This window comes from Cladophialophora psammophila (assembly GCF_000585535.1).
Source record: "Cladophialophora psammophila CBS 110553 chromosome Unknown aczJe-supercont1.2, whole genome shotgun sequence".
NCBI classification, from domain to species: Eukaryota; Fungi; Ascomycota; class Eurotiomycetes; order Chaetothyriales; family Herpotrichiellaceae; genus Cladophialophora; species Cladophialophora psammophila.
In genome coordinates this window covers 699,478-719,842 of record NW_006912923.1, presented here as the reverse complement: position 1 = coordinate 719,842, position 20,365 = coordinate 699,478, and the positions used below count along the sequence as shown (strand labels likewise).

Here is a 20,365-nt window from a genome sequence, read left to right as displayed (position 1 = left end):
TTTCCGAGGAGAGAGACGTCCACCGCTATATTTGCTTTGTTCTGTCTCTTCCTGATGGTAAATGAGAGCTTTCTGGTGCAACGTATATATCCAGATTAAGTCCTGAAGGTGCCAACTCCATTGATGCTTTGAAATTTGACTCATATGGGCCAACATCCTGCATAGCTCCCCTAAAGCTCTTATGTATCGAAACTCACGCCCTAGAGCAAATATGTGATTAGTGACTAAAAGTGCCGACGATGGTGATTCTTCTCAACTGGTGGGAACAAGGCCAGCAGCGGCAGCCAATGCCGCAGATGAAAGCTTGAGTCCGTCACGGCCAATCAGGATATGTATAAAGCATGTTCTGCAATCGCTCGATTCCCGAATTTGGTCCGTCGGTCATGAAGTCTTCGAAAGAGAATCCGTCCGGATTGGTGACAGCTTGGCCAAAGGGATCATCCGTAAGCATGGCGGAAAGCTCTGCACTGCCTGTCACCAACTCGCTTGATGCCATCAAGTCATTCGATTCTATGGATGAGGCTGCCCAGGCGGGGTCTCCAATGCCAGGCCGACTGGACAATTCCGCAGGGCCAGCCTGATTGTGGGTCTTTCTCACAGTGTCTCTCTCTCTACCGGCTATCAAGTCGTTCATTAAACTTGGGCTAGGTGACCCATCAGCTTCGTCCGATGATGAGAGAAGATCTGGTGGATTATCGTATTTCGTAGGGAACCGACCACGGGACAGAAAGAAATCCAGCGTGTCGCTCATCTGAATGTACTTTTGCGGGTCAGAGGTCACGATATCCAATCCGCTCGCGCTCTTGGCAGGACCCGATGTCTCGGAGGGGCGGCTCAACCCCTTCAATCCTGTTGGGGTGTGTTCGGATCTAGATCTTGCAGTTGACGGCGAAGTTGCATCTTCTAGGTTCATATGACCCACTAATTTTGACATGTTGTTAAGGGCCCTATCAGTACCTTCATATCTTAATTGGAGCACTCGCAGAAAATCTTGGTATATATTGGCACCATGGCCGTGGGTGGTTTTCTGCGTGCTTGCACGGCTGCTCAGATCCAGGTTGTAGCAGATTGACGGCAGCGCGAGGAAAGCCACCCTGAAGCGTGGATTAGTTTGAGTCATCTCAGGAGACATCTTAGAACTCACATGCTAACGGGAGAGTAGGTTATCATCCCAGCATCGATGATCGCTCGTAGGCACTGTGCAATGCCGCGAAGGGAAGCCTGAAGTTCGTTCTTTGTTTGCAGCCGTTCAAAGTTGTATTGCGTAGGCTTGTTCAATGTAAGTCTGATTCGATAGTTGCACAGTGCAGCTTTTGCGGATCTGAAGCGTGATTAGTAACATACTGTCAGTGATACACGGATAAAGGCATCTTACTGGAAGTAGATGGTGAGAAGACTCGTGAAGAGGACGACAACATTAAAGCTTTTGTCGTGTTGATCATGTAGTCCGCTGTTGCTCACCACTCCGTCATGCCACTCATGCAACTCGTCAGTGCACGTGTAAATGCGCTTCAGAAAGTCAAGACGATCTCCAATGGCTTGAACTCCATTGGTCGGATATAGTAATTGAAGAATGTCGGTGAGCACAGCACAAAGCTTGCACAGCGCTGACAATGAATGTAGCAATTTCATCTTCGCCGGAACGCTGCCCACCCATGATCGCCCGATTTCGCTCTTAAAATCATCGTCCGTCAGCGGCGGCCATGCTTCTTCGAAGGATGCTGAAGAAATAGATATCGGCCTGCGAAGTCCTAACGCCATAGTTCTGTCGCGGATTATACAACACCACCAGACTCGTTTAAGTTGATTGTGTTTAGCGGAGTCTCTAGCTTCATATGTAGAGTATCGGTCCGCGCCTTCCACTCTGGCGAGCTGAATGGCTATGCCGAGCCAGTAGGTATTTATCTGTGGCTTGTTGAGTGGCACATGGAAGGTCATTAATAATGCCCCTTGGGCCTTTGCCAGGTCGCTTCTCTCGATGTCAAAATCATACAAGGCCTACGTAGACATTAAGCTTGGACGTGAATTAGGGCGAGACATCAAAACCAACCTTGACGCGACGATAATACACCGAGCGCACCTCGCGCACACTTTGGAAGCCTATATCTTGAATCGTAGAGGAGGATACGAACTTTTGTCCAAATCAGCATCTTTTCTGGCCCAACGCCCCCAGATAAATGGAGTAAGCGGGACCAAGCAAGGACTCACGCTGCATGCTACCAGCAGCATTGCTTCAAAAACCAATAGGGACACGCGAGAAGTGAGGTGAACAACAGATTGACGGTTGAGGTATGTCTCCCAGAACTTGCCTTCATCGACCAACGGTAAATGTGGATGGAGGTAGAGAAAATACGCTCGAACGAGCTCGTCCAGGCAATTTCGCTGAGGTAGCTGGAAGCAGCCAATGTGGTCTAGATAGTCGAAGTCCTCAGGTGGTACGCGCGACATGAAGTCAGTGTCCAAGAAGGGATAGTCTGTCAGAATTATGTGATCTCTCGAATTCGGTCTTTGGAAGTTTTGTACCACATCTGTCCTTTGTCCAGGCGTTTGCTGAGGGCTCGCCGTCCTTCCAGAAGCCAAATATCGAACTTCAAGCGCTGGAAGTTGAGCATTGTCAGCTTGTGAAGTGGCGGCCGTTAGTGGAATATCACTTGTAGGCGCCTCGTTCCGTGTGGTTGGAAGTGCCTCAGGCGACGGGTGCTCTCGGAGAAGCTGCCATCTCTCGCCCTGCAGGCCATAGTGCTGTGATGTTTCCTCGAGTGTCGGGGTGATCGATGTCCTGGTAGATGTTCGCAGCCCATTGTCTGCATATTCTTGGCTTTGCCGCGTGTTTTGATCCTGTGTAGCAAAAGCAGTGTTGCGGGAAACTTGACCACCAAGCTGCAATGTGTATAGCGACGAGTCGCTGAATAACCGACTATGAAGAAATCAACACCTTCAACTCTTTCATGCCCGTTGAAGCGGGAGGAGCTCACTGTTTTCTTGATCTCTTCGGAATAACGCATGGCTGTGCGTCAGCCCTACAGTTCGTACAGGGCACTCCAGTTAGCGTGACATCGCAGCGGACCTTTCGTACACGGCAGTGTAGACAGGCTCTTGAACTTCGCTTCCGTCTTTGAGCCGGAGAGGTGACATCGGAAGCGCTCCAGCCAGTCTCCCCACTGCGCGTGTCCTCGGTCGATGCCATCAGTGCAAGGGTTTCGCGTTCTGGTGTTTCAGACAGAATAAGTAGCAGAGCCAAACATCTATTACCCTCCCTCCGTATTAGGCTTGGGAGTTGACGCGCACTGCTTGATGCGTAGCAAGCGAAGCGAAGCTGAACGAAAGGAATGGATGTGATATGATGGTAACCCGAGTCACAATCCTGAGTTTGTGGGGACTGGAGAAGGAGGGGATCCCAGGGGCCACTAGGCTGGCTAGGGGGCTTAGGTGCCGTCATAGGCATGGCATCTCTTAGCGAAGACCACCCTAAGTTGCCTGGTTGGCTAACCTAGTTGGCTAAATTGCGGCACCTGCAGTTGCAGCGACCAGCCCCCCCGCCAGCCGCGTGGAATCCTCCCTACAGGAAGCATTCCGAAATGTCTCCAGACAGCAGCTTCGAGCGACTTCGCTTGAATACTTGGTAGAAACAGCCACCACCAAATGCTGCTGGCGTTTAGTTTTCCTAATCACAAAAGTCCTATAGTTCAATATCCTAGATCTGTGACGTCGCCGTCACCATTTGTGTATCAAAGACCTTGAGCCGCCTGTCGTGCTAAACCAGTCCGTCCTGACCACCTTTACTGACCCATTAAGAAGACTGTAAACGCTATTCCACCTAAGCAAATCACCCAAGTAGTTGAGTCACGGTGAGTAAGATTTCCTTCCCAGGTCATAGTGTAACAAGGCAAAGTGGCTGTGCTGTGCTGATAATAGCCTGGTATGGGGGAGTAGCAGAAAGGCGATTTGGCTGGTCACATGTCAGGACAAAAATGGGTTAGTATCCTGGCTGTGGATGAGAGGTCTCAAGGCTGGAAGGACCAACTGAGCATATTCCGAGCATAAAACAGCGACAGCATGCACAGAAGGATCAAGGCTGTGCCAGTAGAGAATCGTTGCCAGCGAGATTTAGAATAGCGAGGATAGATCAATATATGTATGGACTGTGTTTCGTTAAAACTGATACCGGTGTCCGTTTCTCCTAAACATTATTAAGCGTAGGACGAGATGTCTAATACTTCTTATTATCTAGTTCATTACGAGGTACTCGGTACTCGGTACTTGGCAGCACTTCTCCATAGGGTTAGTCCAGTATTGAACGAAGGCACGGTGTATCACCACTGAAGCATAAAGGCCGGAAAGGCCAGAAAGACCTAATAGTTCTGTATTCATATTTCAGGTGGTAGGAGATGCCTAGGTATTCTATAGGACCGCCTATAATACAGCCTCTAGAAGCCAAGATTTGAGGTGCGAGGCGCCTGTCTCAAGCAGCACCAGCCCACACGAAACTCTTGATATCTATCGGTTTGCATTCTCCTTACCGCAATTACCGCGGAAAATCGAGATTCACCTCGGACCACGATGAAAAGCTGAACTTGGCACAGGGAAGAGTTACGCAGGTACCCACTTCACTGGCGGTCCTCGGCAAGCCATTTTATTCTTCGGTATGCACTATAATGATACTGTCTGAGCTGTCGCCTTTAAATTTGATTATTGAGAAGAAAACGTGGGGAAATATAACCGAATTTTATCGCTACGTCGATACGAGATACTGCCCAATAGACACATCTTCAACTTGTCCGAGTAATAGGCCAGGTCAAGATGTTGGAAGATATTGGATTCATCGGTGACGATCCCCGTTCTTATGAGTGATTTGCTTGTGGTTAACGATTCGCATACAGGCATCGGGAACATGGGATTCGGCATGGCAGGCAATGTGAGGAGGATGATGCCGTCGTCCGCTACGCTCTATGTCTACGATATCTCCAAAGACGCTTGTCAACGCTTTGTAGACGAGTTCAGCTCCTTCGGCTCAGTCATCATTGCCGACTCCTCCAAGGAAGTAGCTGAGAAGTCTCACACCGTGATGTCGATGGTTCCGATGGGCCAGCACGCTAGAGCAGTCTACCTGGACAAACAGAACGGAGTCATCGCCGCCAAAGGTGATCCCGATAGGCTCTTTCTAGAGTGCAGCACGATCGATGTCGCAACGGCCAAGGACATCGGCCACCAAATCACCGCTGCGAAAGCAGGAGTGTACGTCGACACACCCGTCTCCGGAGGAATCGGCGGCGCGGCAGCAGGAAGATTATCGTTCATGTGCGGTCGACCACGAGGCCCGGCATACGACCCTGTCTCCAAACGCGTCTTCGACATTGTATGCTGGATGGGCATGCCTGAGAAAGTGCACTTCTGTGGCGAACTAGGCACGGGCCTCGTAAGCAAGATTGCCAACAACTACGTCGCCATCTGCAACACTACTGTCACAGCCGAGGCAATGGCATTCGGCATCCGGCAGGGCGTCGACAAGCGCACCCTGTACGAATGTATCGCGGCGTCGTCCGGGGATTCGTGGGTATTGCACCACAACCACGTCGTTCCGGGCGTGATCCCCGATTCTCCTTCCAGCAATGGCTTCAAGCTCACCTTCGCGCCGAAGATGTCGGTTAAGGACGTCTCGCTTGGCATTGATGCTGCTTGGGATGTCGGCATTTATCCTTCGATGGGCAAGGCGGCTGTGTCGTTATACCAGAAAGCGGCGGATAACCCTAGAACGGCGGTGAGTACTCATCAACGCGCCTATCTTGACTCTTCTCGTGGTTCTTTCACCTCTATTTCCCAGTTTGCTGACCCCTTTTCCATGGACGGTAGGCCCTTGATCAGAGTGTCGTTTGGTTACTTATCAACGACGAGCTAGACTCTCTAGGGCCAAAAATAAACGGGTCGTAGCTATGGCATATAGGTATGAACGAGCTGGGGGAGTATAGCAACTCTTGTATCGTGACTGGCGAGGTTGGCATTTGGCAATTGATTGATATGCCGTATACTGGGGCAGCAGCCCTTCTCCTATTAACGACGAAGGCTCCCCGGAAATTGGATTTGGATCTGGAGTGGATCGTCGTCACTCAATATCTTTGTCCAGATCAGCTTGAGCTTTAATGTGAACTGATGCATTTTGTATAGAGTACAATACTTTACTCTCTTAAACTATTGCAGGGCGGCGATCTTTACCTGAAGGAAATGATGGCACTGGAATTTGTTCAAGCCAATGAATATAGGATCAAGGCCAGAGCGTGTTTCTAAATGCGTGCACATGCACCTAGCAGCTGTATTGGTTTGATAAAGCTACCCGGATAGCTTTAGACATATGCATCTTGCCTCCATCTCCACTCTGCTAAGTCCCGCTCCGATAAATGAACTTGCAAACAAAGATTGAGAATATGAAGGATTGAATGACGTTACTTAGACTAGACTCGCATTAGTTCAATACTTGTAGCCCAAGGACGGTGTCACCACACATCCCACTGGCTTAGGGCTCTTGCGATCTTGATTGTAAAGCGTCTCCCACACAAGGCAAGCGCTGAAGCCAACATTACTTTGGTCTTCGACTGGATCTCAAGCATTGCGAAGACATCGAAGCTCTGGTGTCCCCTAATGGGTCCTACTTGAGGACCTCGACGTGATCGACGACGATCGACTTGTGCTGTGTTGCACCGGGATTCTCGTTGTGGTTGGCGCATTCGATCTCATTCTCGATCTGTCCAGGGACTTTTTCAGCGTCATCCAGCTTGACGACGACATTATCGCCAAAAAGCGCAGCGACTTCTTCGAGAGGGATATTGGCGGTCTGTTACTAACGTAAGCATTGTGCAGCAGGAGTAGCGGAAAGAGGCTCACCTCTGGGAAAAAGATGTAAAACACCACAAGGAAAAAGGCGTCACAGATAAGAAAGATGATGAAAAACCGCCAGCTGATGTTCCTGATTGCAACGGGAGTGACTTGCACCACCCAGATTGTGGTCACAGTCTTGGCCGCGTATCCTAAAGCCATGCCCGTAGCGCGGATCTCCATGGGCTGTAAAAGTTAGCAGATGCCACTTCCCAGTCAACGTCCACCAGAAGTGACAAAACATCTTACCAAAATCTCGGGGGTATATGTATAGCCGAAGGCATTCATTACCCAGCCGTAGCCAACAAGCCACATGAACATGCTCCAGAGGGCTAAACTTCCTAGCGCATGGTTCGTGTTATGGCCCTTCTCGTACCTTGCCCAGAAGACAATCAACATAGTGGTGGAAACGAGGATAATCGACATGGAGATGAAAAAGTTTGGTCGACGGCCCCAACGGTCGAGGAAGTACATGCACGGAATGGCCATGATGAGCGATGTAGTGCCCCAAACACCCACCAGGATAAGCGGCATCTTCCCCCCCAGCCCGAGTGTTCTGTAGAGGATAACCTGGTAATTTTGCAGGCCATTAACCGCCGTCAGCTGTTGAAAGACGAAGAAGAAGACAATAAGGTAGATGCGTTTTCGGTACGACGGTCGTTCCATCGCAGCCACAATTCCCACCTGAGGGCTTTCCTGTTCGAAGCGAATTTGCGCTTGGATTTGGTTAAATTCTCTTCTGTAGAAGGGAATTCTGTTATGCTCTCTCTCATCCTCAAGTGATTGTTGCTTGCCTTGATGTAGTCTTTCCAGAACCCGTAGAGCTTCGTCATCCCTCTTTTGCGCAATCAACCACCTTGGGGACTCGCATACAGTGAACGACCCCAAACACATTAGGACGGCGCAGACAATTTGAAGCCCCAGGAAAATGCGCCACTTGACTTGACCGCCATGCAGATACGAGAAACCCAGCCCCATCCACTCGCTGCCAGCATAGCCGACATTGAGTGTGATGCTAAATTCATCATCACAGGTTAGCTCGTCATGCGGAGGCAAGAGCAGGGAAGCAATGCCGTGCAGCGTCCACGTACCTGTATAGACATCCAACTGTACCACGGAGGTGAGGTGGTGACAACTCGCTGAGGTACATGGGGCACAACGACCAGATAATTCCGCAAGCGATCCCACCAATGACTCTGCCCACAAGAAGCATAGGAAGGTTGACAGCGGCGGTCTGCAAGGCAGCGCCGATTACGGAAATCGCACATGAGATCTGAACGACTCTCCTTCGTCCGAACTTGTCCGCCAAGTATGCGATCGTGGCCGCGCCGATGGCGATCCCAGCGTAGTACACCGATCCGAGCGCGCCCAAGGTAGAGGATTTGAACTTGAAGTATCCTGTGAACTCGGGGTAGGCGATAATCGAGGTCGTTAGACCCGAGTCGTAGCCGTAGAAAAGGGCCCCACAAGAGCAGTAGAGAAGGCACCACAGTTGGTACGAATTCATGATTGCTACCGTAATGATGCAGTAGAGTTTGAGGCAGAAATGCCGTTCATCTTCAAGATGACGTAGCTCTAGAATATATAGATATTGAAGCCGCCAACTGTCCGTTCCTCGGATAGACTCAATCCTCGGTTCTGACTTCTCATGACAATGTTTGTGGCATGATTGAGGAGAGATGGATCTCCGAGGTGATGCGACGTTGGCAAGGTGAATCGGTCAGGACTGGGGTGCCCAGCTCTGCCAAGACGCACCGTGCAAGGGGCGGGATCAAAGGGAGAGGGACGTCCATGATAGGCTGATGTGATGTCAAGTGGATTCACCATGCGCTGCCAAGCGTTTCCGCTGCGTGTTAGTTCGACGGGATATCTTCATGCCATGGATATGGCAGGTGAACAGGTATAATATGCGTCGGAGTGCAAAGATTATAATGTGGCAGGCACCTGAATAGGTGCCTCACGCTGTGTAAAAATCAGCAATACGAAGGGTCAAATGACACTAGGAAAGTGTCATTTGAGGTGCCTCTTTGGACTATCTGGGTAACACGATTCCCATAGTATCGTGCAACTACCGTTACAAGAGCGACCAACGGAATGTCAAGCCGCGGATAATTAGGCAGGAATCTGGTTCACATCGGATGGGTTACATCTGCCAATCGTGGAATACTTGCAGTCTAGCCTCCAAGGCTCTATGCTCAGCCCACTTTCGTGTCCGAGAACAAGTCTTCTAGTGGCAGCAAACGCCATGCTGCATCACGGCCGCATCCAAAACCAATGATGATTTTCAGTTTCTACCTATGATTCCTTTGCGGCATACTCCAACTCATTCACTTCATCGTACCACTCGGTCGTGCCGAAAGAGGTCGCTTCGTGAATCATGTAAGTTCCATCATCGGCACCATGCCAGTGGACGACACCCGGTGGACAATAGACCACATCTCCTGCGGCAATGCGTCGCGGTTTCTGGCCCTGATCACAGAGCCAGCCCGCCCCGCCCACAACTCTTAGGATCTGGCCCTTCTCGTGACGATGCCAATTGGTTCTGCCAGTGGGAAGAAAGTTGACCAGACCGATGGTCACCTGGTCTGAGCGAAGGATCAGATCGAGCCAGACTTCGCCCGAGAAGAGGCCCAGGGCCTTGGCTGGCATCGAGTTCTCGGTCGTTCTGCCATGGCGGGAGATGATTGCTGTTGGCGTTTCAACGGTAGTGTCGCGCGTTTTCTGGGTGATGCCTGCAGCTGCCATCGTTCATAGAGTCCACAGAAGAAGCAGGACACAAGACGAGACTGTCGAAAACTCAATTGAGGGATTGGAGGCTGTCCACAGATATTACTTTGTCAAGTTGAAGCCCAATGTTTTGCCAGTGGTAAGTTTTGCTGAAACTTGCGAAGGAAACTTTGTTGTTCAGAACATTTAAAAGCCTGTTGAACGTGTACGTCGACTTTTTTAGGGTGAAAGCCGAGGCTGGAGGCCAAGCCGGCAACATAAAATGTGAAGATATTCAAGTCGTTGTAGTCCGAGCCACATTGAAAAAACGGATCTCTTTGAGGTTGCAGTCTTTGGCCTATAACATTGCAGATCCGGTACTAGCGCACAAGCGATGGGTTTGTCATCTCTTCTCTAGCTGTCACTGGCTCTCCCAAAGATTCCTCGGGCCGAGCATATCGGCTCCCAAGGTGCATAACTTGAAAAAGAGGATGGCGAGACTCTGGCTGTAAGACAAGGATGATATGGATTTAATCGTGGCCAATGGAGTATCGCTTGACATGGATACTGTACTGGCCATGATTAGTAGACTTGTGCACGAATTCTAGAAGTACCCAATACATTAGCTATATTCGATATACAAATACCTAGTCTCCCAATGCGCCGTTGGCGACAGTGTCGCTGATAGTTCACCAAGGGGCTTTTGTTTTCCTTCAATGCAATTTCGTTTGACAACGTTGGGCACAGCAACTGAGCCCTTCACCGAGGTGGCATCTTGTGCACTTGGTCTTCATGATGCCCTCATTCCATTTCTATTCTGAGTGCCCGTTTCGCCGAATATCGGCGGAACTAGTATGTCCGGCACAGGCAAGTCAATCCACGAATCAAAATCAAGCTCTGGGATCCAATCCATTGGTTGATTGAAATCCTGGCCGTTCATGGCTGAGCAAAAAGCATCAACGTCAAAGTCGTGTGATCCTAGCACCGCTGGGTCGGAAAACTCGTTATCATTGTCGCCTGTTGCTGGGAGATCTGGTGACTGCGAGACGTTTCCCGATGTAGGACCCTGATCTCCGATCGGATTTGGAGGGCTGAAGCTCGTTTGGGAGTCGGATGCTACGAATGTTGGCGAGGCAACTTTCTCAGGAATGTCTCGTTGGCTTATCCTTCGCTGCCATTCGTGGGTGTCGTTGGCAAGCCAACTAATTCGAGGCTCGCGGGAGCTTTCCACAGGCTTGTCATTCTTCTCATTACTATACATGTTGAAAAGTGCCAGTATCTCTCGAGAATACGCTGGAAAAATTGGATCTTCGATTACTGCTGCTTGACTTATCCAAATCAGAGGTTTGGGCATCTCGACAGACTGTGCCCGCGGCGCGCTCGAGGTTATTGTGAAAGGCGGCCCTCTTTGGGCTCTCACAGTGCTTGTATCATGCCGAGCTGCATTTGCAAGTGGATCACTTATGGTCAGTTCTGGTGGGCTTGCTGATTGCCAGGAACGTGCTGCATCCCCTGGAAAAGAGTTCTTTTTCCCTGGGGCTGGCACTGCGGACTTGGAAGCGTGTTTGATAAGTGACTGGAGTGACGCGAGATGCTTGCTTGCTAGGTTGGCCAAATCCCGGGCCAATTTATGCTGTTCGGACAGCTTGTCGAGAGCTGCGACACAAGACTTGAGCCCAGGTAAGACAGCAGTTTGTTCCTTGACACCATAAGCGTTGCGCACGTCTAGCAGGGCGTTCAGAGCGACACCCAGTTGGATCACCATGGTTGCAGGGGCAAAGTGGGTGTCGAAACGCTCAAAGAACCGTGGGATGGAACATGCCAACTTATCAGCCCCTCGCTTTAGTCTACCGTAGTACCTGCCCAATATTTCGTCCAGAGAGTGGGGAAGTTCGTCGATGCAGTTGAGTTTTGCAGCTTGCGCCAGTCTTCCATAGAGCAGCACTGAAACCACGCAAAGTTGCAAATGCAGGAGGAACATCGGGACGGACGCAGTTCGCCAAGTGTCCTTGCACCACTGAAACCGTTCTGGGATTGTTCGGCGAAAATGTGCCTGCCTGGTCTCCAGTTTGCAAAGCTGAGCAAAGACTGTTTCGTGGTAGCTGCCTGCTGGAGGAGCAGAGATTTGCGTGATTGATAGCACAACTGCGAGCAAGTCGAGCAAGGCATGATGGATTGAGAAGGTGTCATTGGTCCCACCATATTTGACCCAAGAATGGCTCGTTTTGGAGTTGTGCGACAGCCTCGCTGTAACCGCTGGCGGTATGTGCAGTCCAAAACGAGTTTCTGGGTGAAAGATCATCCATTGCATTTGCAGAAACTCGCAGGTTCTAAGCACAGCTCGTCGGAGGAGTACATTGTCGTCAGAAAAGCTCAGCTCGTGAGAAATCCCATCGTTGGCTGGATTCGAAATACGCACAAATGCATAATGAAGATAAGACGTCGCCGAAAGATACCTTCCAGACGAATATTCGAGGTTGGATAATATAACAACGGCTTGTATAACATCGAGAGTGTCCGCGGCTGATATTTGACTATCAATTACGGTTCGCAGTAGGCGATGCAAGGACGACTCGCGACCTTCTGGCCGGAAGTTTGCCAGTTCGCTGCGGCGACAGTCTGCATGGCGCAATCCTAGAGCTAAGGCAGCAAGATGCAGGGTTAACGAGTAGTCCTCGGTTCCTGGAACGATCTGGTTTTTGCGAAGGAGTGGAGGATATATATTCGCCTGTGTCCAGAACGCGTCTTCCAGGAGACCTTTGGCGGCATAATCAACGCTTTTGATGGTCGTAGTGCATTGATCTTGCGCGTCATGGTACAGCTTCAAATGCAATTCTCTCCCAAGATGCAAGCCGCTCCCGCAAGCCATTTTTTTTTCTTCACCACAACAATGCACTGTCATGCGATCAAACCCTTCAAATGGCTACGCTCACTTTGGAACACCGTGTGAATGGGGATTTAGAGGTACAAATCGAGCACAAGGATACTGAACGGAGTTGCGTTGAAGCCTCCGCCACAGATCGAGAATTGATGAAGTGACAGGAAGCTAGGAAGGAGGAATCAAATCCTGAGAGCTGCTGGGGTTCAGTAGGAATTTGAGGGCCCTTGGGGTGGGAGGGGGGCGTTTTGAGGGACTAGTTAATTGACCAACTAACCCACGAGCTAAACCTAGTGAACTTTGGGGCCCCTGGGCTGGGGCATGCATGCTTGGTGGGGAATCCCCGAGATATGGCCTAATAGATACCGGTATAACCTTGGCGTTCTGGCCATTTCCTTGGACGAAGGCAAACTTGGTCCGAGAAAAAGCGTTCTGGCCAGATGCCTAGTCGGCAATCGAGGAAAAGACCTGCCGAGCACATTTCGCCGGCACGTGATTCTATTGATCTCACGTCGGATGTCGTCAACATCTCAATGGAATTGCAAGGCTCTTCCCACTGCGTACTCCGTGGCAGCTTTTGACAAGAGGTTTAAATTTTAGGGCCGCCCAGAAGAGCAATAGCCACTCCAATGTAGCCTAATTAGTGGCCTAAATGAAGCGGCCTTGAAGCTTCGCGACCCTCTTGCATGTCCACCTTTCTCGGGCCCTCATGAATTCCACATGTCCGTTAGGACTCGTGTCATGCTAGAGTCTCGCTCTTCCTGCTATCACACATAAGGTCTCACCGCCAAGGCTGACGAAGCCGCTTCCTCTTTCGATCCAAAAGAGTTTGTCGCGACCTAGTGGATCCAGGTCTAGAGCTGCAGGATCACACAAGAATATCAGCAAGTGTCCATCAAGATTGGGCTAGCATGTAATATACCTTCTGCCCTAAGGCCCGTCTTGAGCTTTTTCATGATTGTCGACACTCGCTCGCCAGTCAGATCTTCACTGCTGTTCAAGTCAACAGCATCAGTGGCGAAAGTCGGCATGACTCGAAGAAATCGAGGAACTGCGTATGGGGCTGTGCCACCTTCTTTTGATGAGCCACCCCTCCAATGCCCTCAGGCTCTCCAGCGCAGCTGAGGCTTCGGTTTGGCCTTGGCTCAAGGTGATCGCCGCACATCCAAGCTGTCCTTCGTAGCCATATTTGTTCATGGGTATTGAGTAGACATTCGCCGATCGAACGTAGGGGTGATGCAAAAATGCTGCTTCGACCTCAGCAGTGGAAATATTGTGTCCTTTTGCACGAAACGTGTCCCCAAGACGGTCAACAAAAGTAACATAGCCGTTACGATCCTATATGGCGAACTTCCTGTTAGCGAGTGAAAAAGGCTAAGATGGGAGGCGGTAAAGATGGGGTGACGCATACAATAGACAGTGCATCTCCCATTCCGAAGAACAAGTCCCTGCTTCTAAAAACGTTTCTCAGGAGCTTCTTTTCTGTGGCCTCTTTGCCACCTTCTCCAACATAATCATGTGTTCCTTGCATGGGCGGAGCGATACGTGTGATGGCTTCCCAACTTCGTCAAAGGCGCACTGTTTGCAGAAGCCGGTCTGAGGGTCTCTCCAGACTTCCCCTGTTTCCAGGTCTACCTCGATGATGTAGAAAGCGTCTTGTCCAAAGAACCGGCTTCGCATCAATGGACCCCAGCAGGCGACTTTGCCTACGGGTTTGTCTCCGTTATGTAGAGTGCCATGTGCAACACTGGTTGTTCCCTCGCTCGATCCGTAGTATTCCACAATCCACGGCACTCCAAATCTTTCCCGAAATGCACGAATTACTGTCGCATTCAATCCCAAGCCATATATCAGCTCCAGACTGTGAGAAGACTTCTCGTCTCGGTGGTGAGGGTCTCGCGGAGCTTGGACGAGGAAGCGAATCATCTCCCCGATATAGAACATCGCATTAGCTCTACTCCGGCGCAAGTCTTTCCAAAAGTTCGAGACCGAGAACCTTCTCGCCAGAATGACTGTTCCAGATGTGGCAAGCGTAGAAGGGAGGGCAGCAAAGCTAGAAAGCGGTCAGTCTATGCGTAGGAGAGAAGAGCGAGACGTACGCGGCACCTCCATGAAAAATGGGTGTGGATATATAGAATCGGCGAGGCTTTTGGAACATTAGCGGCCATCTGAGGGATCCACATGCCATCATGCTGTATGCTGCGGGCCATACAGATGCCTTCGGAAGCCCTGTCGTCCCGGATGTGAACAAGTACTGCGAAGTATGCCTGGCTCGCACCACAGGCCTTGACTCGCTGGGCCAGTCCGCCGACTGCGGCGTGACCGGCTGCAGGCGCTCATGCTTGAGCGTGTTGTGGTCTAGGGCAGGTAGAGACTGCGAGATGCTGTCGTAGGTGCCATAGTCGTAATTGATGACCTTTTTGAGCTTGGGTAATTGAGCGTCATTGTAATACATCGCTGGAGTTCCATCGGGCACAATGGCTGCGGTATCCAGGCTGGTTGTAGCAGCGTCAAATAACTCGTATGTGGTTATCAGAAACTCAGCTTCGCTGACTCGTAAACAATGCTTCAGTGGCTCTCGGGTTATTGATGTGTTGACTGGGGCAGGGATTGCTCCAATCTTATACAAAGCCCACCACGCGAACAAAATTCAGGTGAGTTATTAACGTACATGGCAACCACTGTTCTGTTTCTAATCCCCAGAGCTTGCAGAACCTCAGCCAATCTTCCAATCTCTCTCCGTAGTTCAGCATAAGTCCAGCTTCGCGATTCGAAAATGAAGGCCTCGTCATAATCGTTCTTTCCGCGAGTCGAGTGTAGCGTGCGGTAGAAGAACCAGTCAGACTCCCCGTGAACTTTGCAAAGATTTTGGTAGAAGGTACGGTTTGCTTTCAAGCACTGGATTTGGGCAATATCGGACCTGATGTGATACTTGGAGTCCAGCCAGAAACCAGCAGCAGCAATGGCGGCAGCAGAAGCTGAGAGCACAGCTGCCGCTGCAGACTTCATGACTGATTCCATCGCGCGACGGGTCGAAACCGAATGAAGTTCTAAACTTTGACATTGTCGTCACATGCCACAAGACATATCGCGATAGGCGTGCGAGTAAATCACGTTGAACAGCCTTATGACAATGACATTAAGAAACACTCGGCAAATCAAGCCCCTCGGCAAGAATCAGCGTCCCGAGACCCCTCGGAATGCGAGCTGAGTTCCGCTAATGTCGAGCCTCAGTGTCATCCGCCAAACGGCTTTAATGAGTGTTGTCGTGAGCTCGAGCTATTGGAACAAATCGAGGTTGTTAAGCTCAAAATTGGAGATCCGCAGATTTATGAGAACGGCAATAGTACTACAGCTGACCGTGCCTATGCTCGTACATAGCTCATTCAATCGTTCGTGACCACTTTCCATCACCTATGTCTTTCCATCGTGCCCCGAATGATGCAGATGCCCTCCGTGCAGGGCAACCCTGTTCGACTTATGCGATCGTGCCAATGCAACTAGCTTATCGTCTCACGAAAATCTACCCGACAGTTAAGGGCCCTGAAAATGACGCCTCTACCGAAAGGATGGCTTGGCCTTCCCAGCTGCGCGTTCTTGCAACCTTTCCTTGAGAGTATCCTGGTATCTAGGACATCAAATCAGTGAGAGAAGGGCTATGCCAGGAGGAAGGAAAGTACATGTGCGCTGTCCACTCGCATACAATTATGCGTGTGTGTGCCGGATCGATGACCTCTTCGACGCCGAATTTACTGGACACCCGCAGTGGATGTTGAAGGTTTATATACTCAGCCTCAAGGTGCTTATATAACTCTTGAGCCTTGTCTCCAGCCTTTCTCAGATCTGCACGATGGTTCATTTCGGAATTAGTACACCTCAGAAACCAACGGAGTGTGCGTAGGCAAAGAATCACTCCTCCAACGCCGTAGCAACGTCGCAGGATTACGGAGAAGATAGATATCGTGGTCGTGAAATATGTTTTACACAATTCCATGGCCCATCTCATAACTCCGGACTTCTCTACAACAGTCCCAATTGCGAACCCAGGAATATCGATCAGCTGGACCAATGGTAGACCCATCACATTACAGAGTCTGAGATGCTTGGATAGTTTCTGATATCCCGCAGCGTCCATAGCCCCGGCATCGACCATGCAATTGTTGACAACAATTCCCATAGTGTAACAGAGCACTTCAGGGTTCGGCGTGCACGTGAAACAACGCACAGAGGCCTGTCCAGCAGATCGGGAATCGAGAACGCGTTTCTGGTTGATACTGACAAGACAACACCACCAACACCACCCAGAAGGGCAGCGGCTAGGGCTACGAACACCTAGCACAGCGGTAGCATCGAGGAACAGGACAGAACTAATAAAACACTCAAGAATAGAGGTAGACGGCGCCAAAAGCCATGGAATTCATGATACTCTGCTCAATCTGTAATGAATGGCACACTGCCAGCACTGTAAACTGTTCCGCACCCCCCTCTGCCAGCCCATTTAGGTTTGACATGTGACTAGACAACTTTTCCTCCCTGCCACCGCTCTACCAGCTCAGCACAGCCCATCACAGCACAGCCACTTTGCCTTGTTACAATAGGTCGACCATTCATCTGCGCAAGGCCGACCACGACACTCCGTCCCCAGTGAGGCCCAATTTCAAAGAAGGAGTCTTTGTCCACAATTGAAAGAATGATAGGTCTGACCTGGTACATCCGTTGACGTCGCCGCAGAATCGACGATCGCAGGCTGGAACAATCTCGATCGACGGCGTCACTCAAGGACGTTACCGGGGGTAGGATCCCTCCATGATTTGGAACGTATGTGACAAACTGTGCGATTTGGTCATAGCATCCTTTCTCGTTTGAGGCGTAGTTATCGATAACCCCATTGCCACAATGAATGCTTGGACCTCCAAGATCTTGTATACTGTGACAATGTTAGATATGAGAACATTTGACACACACTTCCCCCTTACAGACCTTAAAGCTTCTTCAAAAGTGGCGCCGTCAGCATGCCCAGCGCGTAACGTAAAGTCGTCTGCGGTGAGCAGGACGCATCGACCCCCTATAGCGCCGAACCTTGGATTCCCGTCAGCTCACGGTGTCGTCCTTGTGGTCGGGAATATACACCTACCCTGAACATTATTGCTTGGTGTGAAATCTGTGACCGTTTGTCGTTCTGCTTCCATTGCATTCCTGGAGAGCGCATTGACTTTGATCCACGTGAGTGCCCGCAGTGCTCCAAATCTCGTGAAAACTGTCAGGATCGAGTAATAGTTCGATGCGCTCTCTGACCCAGAGTTTGCCTGCATCTTTCTGACGCCTATTCCCAGTGGTCTCTGCTTTTGGAGTCTGCGCAAATGTGCGTACTCTGTCGAACTCTGCCAACACATCTGACCAGTCTGCCGGTTCATCTGCTGACTTAGGTGTTTTTCGGCTCGTATTTCTGCTTGGTTCTACTTGCTCTGTGAGCTGCTTTAATCTCGCGTCCGCCTTTTTGCTGACAGATTGTGTGATCTGAGCTGTAGCATTAGTGTCATTTGGTTTTCCCATGTTGAGTATGACGAAGCAATTAATTTCGAATCATCGAGAAACATTTTGCGCTCCTTCATTGCTCCAGATATCGTTCTGGAAAAGACCGATAATCTTCTGCATTCGAAAACCCCTGACTGCCTCTCCTTGGTAGATCCCGCCTGGCCATAGCATATCGGACCTCGGAAGTCGGAAAAGCCAATGGCTGCAGACTTCGGGATTCGTCCTGGAAGTCGTATGGTCTTTACCGGGGTTGTTACCTTGTTCGTCCATACCAGCTTCTGCTCGAAACCGCTCGGGGCACGCGTTGGGCGTGGGTACTCGTTGAAGCAGCCCAAGTCGTTCAAAATGTGGTCGACACTCAGTGATCCAGATGATTGGAATACGGCTCAAGGAGATCTCTAGGTTTCCTCTATTTATGATTTCAGTCGGGAGAGAATTCGGACGCCAAATCCCGTGCCTATTTGGAAGTCGAGGGAAACTTGGAAGCAAGCTACCCGTGATGGACATGATCGCGCACAAATGGCAAAACCTATAATCAACAGATTACTCGTCGCCAATCGTTAAGCAGACAATCCAGGACTGATTCGACGCGAGAAATTGACAGGGCAAAAGGGGTGAGATTGCGATTCGAGTTCTTCTGAGCGCCCGCGAGCTCGGTATTACAACGATTGCCATATTTACTCAAGATGATCCTAACCATACGACGCTCGCCGATGAGGCAATTCTTCTTGACTCGCCGAAAGACTTTGTCGACGTTGCTAAAATAGTCTTCATTTGCCTTGATCAGAAAGCTGATTCCCTTCATCCACCCTATGGGTTTCTGTTAGAAAATCCTGAGCTTGTGAAACGCCTGGAACAGGCCGGAATCACATTTATTGAGCCAACGGCACAAATTCTACGCGAAACAAGTGATAAAACCCTTGCTTGCTCGTTAGCTCTTCGCAATGGCTTCCTGGTTCTTGCAGCCTCGGACGCGACGACTAGGTGTATCCAAGATGCGAAGGCTTTCATCAACTCGGTGGGATATCCTGTCATGATCAAAGCGGTCGACGGAGGTGGCGGACGTGGCATCAGCCTGGTCGAGGGAGCTGCGGACCTTGAGACCTCTTTTTCTCGTGCCTGCGGCGAATCGCCTAGCGGTAATGTCTTCATGGAGAAGACGGCTATTCGCGGCTTCCGGAACATTGAAATTCAGATGATAGGTGACAGCTACGGAGAGGTCACGCACTTATGGAAACGTGAGTGTAACATTCAAAGAAGGTTCCAAAAGGTGATTGAGCTGGTTCCATCCACGATCAAGGATCGCTGTGTTATTCGAGAAGTGATCAATAGCGCCGTACGACTAGCTCGCAGCATCCGCTATCAGTCACTCAGCACATTTGAATTCTTGGTGCACGAATCCTCCGGGGAATCCTACTTCCTTGAGGTCAATCCGCGCGTTCAGGTTGAGCACACCGACACCGAAGAGGTGGCAGGCATCGACATTGTGCGTTCGCAGCTGCTTCTCGCGCTTGGTATTCCTCTGCCAGATCTCGATCTACCTTCAAGCCAGTGGGATGACAGTTCTTCAATGCGACAGCACGCCATCCAGCTTCGAGTGACCGCCGAGGACGCCAAAAAAGGTTTCACGTTGAGCATGGGCCGTATTTCCAATCACAAGTTACCAGAAGGTCAAGGTATTCGCGTGGATACTCATCTCAGGCGTGCCAACAGTACGACAGTGGGACCTGCCTATGATTCTTTGCTAGCTAAAGTCATCGTCAGAGCATCTACCTCCGAGACAACAGGACAGAAAGCTATCCGAGCATTGCATGATTTTCAGATAACGGGCGTTCAGAGCAACATACCAGTTCTCCTAGGGGTGCTGCAATCAGAAGACTTCATTCGGGGCGCATGCTCGATACGATGACTGGAGGCTAACCTATCGACAATTCTAGACAGACGCTCGGAGACTATTTCAAAACACTCCAACTCGAGAACAGGGGACTTTGGCTCGGGATCTGGACATGGTGAATCACTGAACAATGCATTTAGTGCTGATGCGCACTTTTCAGGAAGGGAGATCGGTTCAAGATCATAATGGAAGAAGCAACAGACGGAAAACTCACCACAACAGAAGAATATCTTATAAATATCGATCGGATACGGACGAACAAATTCCCCACGGAAGTGCGTGCGGATATTACTTTGTCATCTTCGGCTGCAAGCACAACTCCGAAGCATTGCATTGCCACCGTGTATTCGTCAACAGAGACTTGCTTGCCGTCGCCCTCGCGTCGCTTAGGCGACATCAGCGACCCCCGTCATGTCTGTCTCCCATTCTCGGGTCAATTCGTTGAAATACTTATTGAAAAAGGGGATAAGGTTGCTGAGAACGAC

General features: G+C 50.3%; 8 protein-coding genes across 8 annotated transcripts; 2 read left to right on the top strand and 6 right to left on the bottom strand.

Moving 5' to 3' along the window:
* Positions 1-313: 313 nt before the first annotated feature.
* Positions 314-2,448, bottom strand: A1O5_01574 (uncharacterized protein; the record flags this gene model as incomplete). Its single annotated transcript, XM_007742190.1, has 5 exons — positions 314-1,094; positions 1,145-1,321; positions 1,376-1,998; positions 2,051-2,131; positions 2,209-2,448. 5 exons carry the CDS (start codon positions 2,446-2,448, stop codon positions 314-316), a joined length of 1,902 nt encoding a protein of 633 aa, XP_007740380.1.
* Positions 2,449-4,891: 2,443 nt separating this feature from the next.
* On the top strand, positions 4,892-5,928 carry A1O5_01573 (uncharacterized protein; the record flags this gene model as incomplete). Its single annotated transcript, XM_007742189.1, has 2 exons — positions 4,892-5,758; positions 5,851-5,928. The coding sequence occupies 2 exons, from the start codon at positions 4,892-4,894 to the stop codon at positions 5,926-5,928; spliced, it is 945 nt and encodes a 314-aa protein (XP_007740379.1).
* Positions 5,929-6,640: 712 nt separating this feature from the next.
* On the bottom strand, positions 6,641-8,374 carry A1O5_01572 (uncharacterized protein; the record flags this gene model as incomplete). Its single annotated transcript, XM_007742188.1, has 4 exons — positions 6,641-6,826; positions 6,877-7,053; positions 7,117-7,882; positions 7,959-8,374. The coding sequence occupies 4 exons, from the start codon at positions 8,372-8,374 to the stop codon at positions 6,641-6,643; spliced, it is 1,545 nt and encodes a 514-aa protein (XP_007740378.1).
* A 788-nt stretch (positions 8,375-9,162) lies between these two features.
* On the bottom strand, positions 9,163-9,612 carry A1O5_01571 (uncharacterized protein; the record flags this gene model as incomplete). Its single annotated transcript, XM_007742187.1, has 1 exon — positions 9,163-9,612. One exon carries the CDS (start codon positions 9,610-9,612, stop codon positions 9,163-9,165), a length of 450 nt encoding a protein of 149 aa, XP_007740377.1.
* Positions 9,613-10,363: 751 nt separating this feature from the next.
* On the bottom strand, positions 10,364-12,442 carry A1O5_01570 (uncharacterized protein; the record flags this gene model as incomplete). The annotated part of the gene is made up of 1 exon (XM_007742186.1): positions 10,364-12,442. The coding sequence occupies one exon, from the start codon at positions 12,440-12,442 to the stop codon at positions 10,364-10,366; it is 2,079 nt and encodes a 692-aa protein (XP_007740376.1).
* A 1,476-nt stretch (positions 12,443-13,918) lies between these two features.
* Positions 13,919-15,460, bottom strand: A1O5_01569 (uncharacterized protein; the record flags this gene model as incomplete). Its single annotated transcript, XM_007742185.1, has 3 exons — positions 13,919-14,504; positions 14,551-15,000; positions 15,123-15,460. 3 exons carry the CDS (start codon positions 15,458-15,460, stop codon positions 13,919-13,921), a joined length of 1,374 nt encoding a protein of 457 aa, XP_007740375.1.
* Positions 15,461-16,966: 1,506 nt separating this feature from the next.
* Positions 16,967-17,763, bottom strand: A1O5_01568 (propionyl-CoA carboxylase beta chain; the record flags this gene model as incomplete). Its single annotated transcript, XM_007742184.1, has 3 exons — positions 16,967-17,378; positions 17,432-17,516; positions 17,586-17,763. 3 exons carry the CDS (start codon positions 17,761-17,763, stop codon positions 16,967-16,969), a joined length of 675 nt encoding a protein of 224 aa, XP_007740374.1.
* A 421-nt stretch (positions 17,764-18,184) lies between these two features.
* Positions 18,185-19,895, top strand: A1O5_01567 (uncharacterized protein; the record flags this gene model as incomplete). The annotated part of the gene is made up of 2 exons (XM_007742183.1): positions 18,185-18,300; positions 18,599-19,895. The coding sequence occupies 2 exons, from the start codon at positions 18,185-18,187 to the stop codon at positions 19,893-19,895; spliced, it is 1,413 nt and encodes a 470-aa protein (XP_007740373.1).
* Between the last annotated feature and the right edge of the window lie 470 nt (positions 19,896-20,365).